Source organism: Mesoplodon densirostris, chromosome 16, assembly GCF_025265405.1.
Source record: "Mesoplodon densirostris isolate mMesDen1 chromosome 16, mMesDen1 primary haplotype, whole genome shotgun sequence".
In the NCBI taxonomy this organism is placed as follows: domain Eukaryota; kingdom Metazoa; phylum Chordata; class Mammalia; order Artiodactyla; family Ziphiidae; genus Mesoplodon; species Mesoplodon densirostris.
The window spans coordinates 24,524,794-24,529,365 of NC_082676.1; the positions used below are offsets into that span (position 1 = coordinate 24,524,794).

General features: G+C 57.5%; 1 protein-coding gene across 2 annotated transcripts in view; it reads left to right on the forward strand.

Moving 5' to 3' along the window:
- Nucleotides 1-3,764, forward strand: part of TRPC4AP (transient receptor potential cation channel subfamily C member 4 associated protein) — a 73,609-nt gene extending 69,845 nt beyond the window's left edge. For both annotated transcript variants that reach the window (XM_060119973.1, XM_060119974.1), the window contains exons 15-19: nt 529-669; nt 1,262-1,370; nt 1,990-2,102; nt 3,117-3,323; nt 3,528-3,764. In XM_060119973.1, the coding sequence (XP_059975956.1) occupies nt 529-669; nt 1,262-1,370; nt 1,990-2,102; nt 3,117-3,323; nt 3,528-3,665 (708 nt within the window). In that variant the 3' untranslated portion in view covers nt 3,666-3,764. The remainder of the gene's footprint in view (nt 1-528; nt 670-1,261; nt 1,371-1,989; nt 2,103-3,116; nt 3,324-3,527) is intronic.
- The last annotated feature ends 808 nt before the right edge of the window (nt 3,765-4,572 follow it).

The window sequence follows — 4,572 nt, forward strand, 5'->3', positions numbered from 1 at the left end:
TTGATAAAAGTTCACTGACTTTAGTGTGAACTTCTTCTTTAATTAACATAAAGACAAACCATGGGGTCAAAATGTGTCTCGTGTTCTTAAACCCTGTGCTTCACTTGAATGGCTTCGGTGCTCGGGCAGTGGCCAGTGTTACCTCTGGAGACGGCCACCTCCCTGCGAGCTGGAGAGCCTAGCCGTCTTGCAGACACTTTAGCTCGGACCTGGGCAAGCAAGAGAGGTGGTGGCTACGTAGCCCAACCTCCCCCCACACCCGACTTCCTGGTGAGGTGTGTCAGGCCCGGCCCTGCCCTGGGAGCCACCAGCATCCTCAGATGAGAATCTAGACAGGGGAGCAGGTTCCATCAACCTGGATGCTTGCTCAAAGCTAACGCCACGTGGTCTGAGCTATGTGCCAGGGCTGGGGGAGGCCGGCGGTGGGCAGCTTAGATGAGCGCAGCCTGGGGGCAGCAGCCATATGTGCCTGTTGGTCCCCGGGATCAGCCGCCTTCCTGCCTTCACCCTGTCCTCTCCCACCCCCAGCACATCCTCTACTGCATTGTGGACAGTGAGTGCAAGTCGCGGGATGTGCTCCAGAGTTACTTTGACCTCCTGGGGGAGCTGATGAAGTTTAATGTTGATGCATTCAAGAGATTTAATAAATACATCAACACGGATGCAAAGGTAAGTCTAACCCAGGGTTCCATGGGGTTTGGCACATCATCCAGAAGTTATGTTGGAGCCCAGTCTTCAGGTGCTGGTTTTAAATTGCAGAGTCCTGGGGAGTCAGCGGATAGTTGTCAACAAACATTCATTAGCCCTTGCTGTGTGCCAGGCACTGTGCTAGACCCTGGGTACACAGGGATGAAAGTCTCAGCTGCTTGTGGGCAGGTGGGCTTGGAAATGGGTCTGATGCAGTGTGCTGCGTGCCATGATGAGCCCCAGAAGGGCAGGACTGGGCCCCGTGTGTTAGGCTCACAGGATGTGTGTGGCAGAAACCCAGCTCAGACAAGTTGAAGTAAAAATGACAGTAGACCCTTCAGTGCAGAAAACACTGGACATAGTGTCAGAAGATCTGAGTTGAGCTCTTTTGCTGGGACTGCTTATTAGGTGGTGAGGGCAGGGGCAGGGCACAGGTTTGTCCGAGCTTCAGTCTTCCTGTTGGAAACAGCTGGGCCAGGGTACGGGGATACCCCCTGCAGTGACTGCACGCCCTTGGCCTTGGCTGTCTCCAGCCAAGAGCCCACCACCCCCGTCAGCCCAGCCTCCGCTCCAGTTCCAGGTGTTCCTGAAGCAGATCAACAGCTCGCTGGTGGACTCCAACATGCTGGTGCGCTGCGTCACTCTGTCACTGGACCGATTCGAAAACCAGGTGGACATGAAAGGTAAGAAAAAGCCGTAATGCCGATGAATCGGTCCAGTGTGGCTGCGATTGGTGTCAAACGCCCAGCCTCTAGCAAGGAGACAGAAGTGTCTGGAAGTAGCTGCACCAAACACCCACGTGGTTGGGGTCAAGGCGGTGGCTCTCAGGGTGATTTTCTTGGCTTTACTTTTATCATCCATGCTTCCTCTGATAAGCATGTGTGACATTTTAATGGCAGGTGAAAAAAGAAAGACACTGTTTCCAGCAAAATGCAAAAAACAACACACACCCTTCCTCTCCTGGCCTGGACTTGCCTGGGATGAGAGGCCCCCAGGTGGTGAAGCCTGGGGAGGGCCTCTGGGAGAGACGGTCCCCAAACGTGACCGAAGGAAAAGGTGGAAGCAAACTCCTGGCAGGGGCTCTAGTGAGAATGCAGGCTTTAGCCGGGGTGGCAGGGCAGCTGGAGGTTTGTTCCTGCTGCAGCCAACCTTTCCTGTAGTTGTTTTGACAGTGGGGGCTCCCAGCTTCAGAGTCAGAGCCCCAGGGGGGCTTGACTAGAAGCCTGGGTGTCAGGCCCCTGGGCCTGAGCCGCAGACCAGCTTCCACACGTGCTGCTCACACCTCTGCCTCTCTGTCCCTAGTTGCAGAGGTCCTGTCCGAGTGCCGCCTGCTTGCCTACATATCCCAGGTGCCCACACAGATGTCCTTCCTCTTCCGCCTCATCAATATCATCCACGTGCAGACGCTGACCCAGGTGAGAGGCCCTGCAGACCTGCCACAGGGAAAGGGAGATTGGAAGCAGTTACCCTCATCCCAGAGCCACCTTCACCCTAGAGGTGTTGGGTTGGCCCAAAAGTTCGTTTGGTTAATGAATACATTCACTAAAGTTCTTGGTGAAAATGAAAAATGTGTCTTTTTACTTAAAACTGAACAAACTTTTGGGCCAACCCAATACATCTCCTGAGACCCATCCCTTGGTTCCTGGGAAACCCTCCCAGCTATTCTGAGGACTTTTCTCCAATAGGGATCAGTGCCCCATTTTACAGAAGGGGCCTGGGGAGGGAGCAAGGCTCCAAGGTCACAGATGGTTTGGGGCAGAGTCAGGATGGGCACTGAACTCTGACTCCCAGTCCAGTGCTCTCCGAGCCCAGCCTCCTGTGCGGACTTTGGGGTTGGACCTGATGTTGACTCCCACCTCCTTCAACAGATAACTGTGCAGCTGACCCTTTTCCGAGCTTCACACCCCTCTTTTCTAAAATGGGGGTAATACTCAGAGGTTGTTCTTTCATTCCTTCATCTAACATTTACCGAGGCGAGACCCTGGGCTGGGGCTGCACAGTGAACGAAACAGTCTGAGACGCTTGAGGAAGCTGCCTGTCTAGTGCTGAGTGACGCGGAGTGAGAGACCTGCATCTGGCGCGTGCACCCCGCTGCCCCAGGGCTCGAAGCTCCTGGGAAGAAGCGATGCCTGAGCTGATTCTGGAGGAAGAGTGGACTCTAACTAGACTGATGATACCGTTCCCACCGGGAACATCCCAGGGTGGGGATGGGGATGGGGTGGGGTGAGGGACCAGGAAGGCACTTGGGCCAGGATGCCGGCATCGTTCCTCTCCCCAGTCCTCTTGTCAGCTTCCTGCAGGGGCAGTGCAGTGCGTGGCCCCTGGACTCCGCCAGGGACACGGTCCTCCCTGCCCAGTGGCACCCCCGCTCCACCGGGGCCCCTGGGGCTGCCGGCACGTGCGTGACCTGGATGGCCTGGTGCTTGCAGGAGAATGTCAGCTGCCTGAACACCAGCCTGGTGATTCTGATGCTGGCCCGACGGAAAGAGCGGCTGCCCTTGTACCTGCGGCTGCTGCAGCGGATGGAGCACAGCAAGAAGTACCCTGGCTTCCTGCTCAACAACTTCCACAACCTGCTGCGCTTCTGGCAGCAGCATTACCTACACAAGGACAAGGACAGCACCTGCCTGGAGAACGTGAGTGCCCCGCCCCTGAGGGGTGGCGGGCGGGCTGCGGGCACACAGACCCAGGGCCCCTTGGAGGGGCGTCTGGGGTCCCTGGTCCCCACCTGGACCCTGTGGCAGGCAGCTCTTTGTCCCCTTATGAAGGCCCTGCCCACGGGGTGCTGGGCTTGACCCGTGTCCCCCAGGCGCCCGCCCAGCCCCTCTCTCTTTGCCCAGAGCTCCTGCATCAGCTTCTCATACTGGAAAGAGACCGTGTCCATCCTGTTGAACCCGGACCGCCAGTCACCCTCTGCCCTTGTCAGCTACATCGAGGAGCCCTACATGGACATAGACAGGGACTTCACCGAGGAGTGATCTTGGGCCAGGCCTCGGGAGGCTGCTGGGCCTGGGCCAGTGCGGGTGACCGTGGGTACGTGTGCCTCACGCCCTGCCCTGTCCCGTCCTCCCCCGCCCCTCCGCCTCCCTGCTGCTCTCCGCCGGCCCCAGGTCTTCAGGTACAGGCTTGGTGGGAGGGAGCGTCTAGAAGCCCTTGGCCCCTGGGTCTGAGGGCCCTGGGTCATTGGGGAGTCTCAGTTCCCTCAAGATCTCTATGACGAGGACAGGGACACTGTGCCCACCCTTGCTTCAGAACCCTGGGGTCCCGGCCCACCCAGAGGTAAGGGGACTTTTAAAAATAGCTCTGTCTGAGCTCCTGCCCGGTCTCTTGGCTGTCAGTCCTGGGGTGGGGAGGGAGATATGGGCACCCTCCCCCAATCTGTGAGCCAAGCTTGCCCTGGCCTTTGGACCCAGGCAAAGGCTTCTGAGCCCTTGGGCAGGGGTGGGGGACACCAGAGAACGCTACCTTCCCCCAAGCCTGCCCATCTGTCCCTCCCTTCCTCCCTCCTTTGTTTTCCTTTAGCTCCTCTGGTTCTGTTTGCTCATTGGCCGCTGTGTTCATGGGTTCCCCCAGAAGTGGGAGGGGCCTTCTCTTTCCATCCCTTGGAGCACAGGGAGGCTGTGCCCCGGCCCCCCGCTCCAGGGCAGCGTCTCCTGCCTGAGCCCACCCCGCGCAGGAGCCTGCCTGGGAGCATACCTTCGGCCCCTCTGTGTGTTGCCAATTTATTAACAACAAATAAACCAATTAAATGGAGACTATTAAAGAATTTATTTTAAATGACTGATGTGGACCTGACTTTTGTCCATGAGACCACGTGCTCCCCTCCCCTCCTGAACCCCAAAGAATGAGAAGGAACCCAGTAGGAGCTGCAGACGTGGCGTTTAT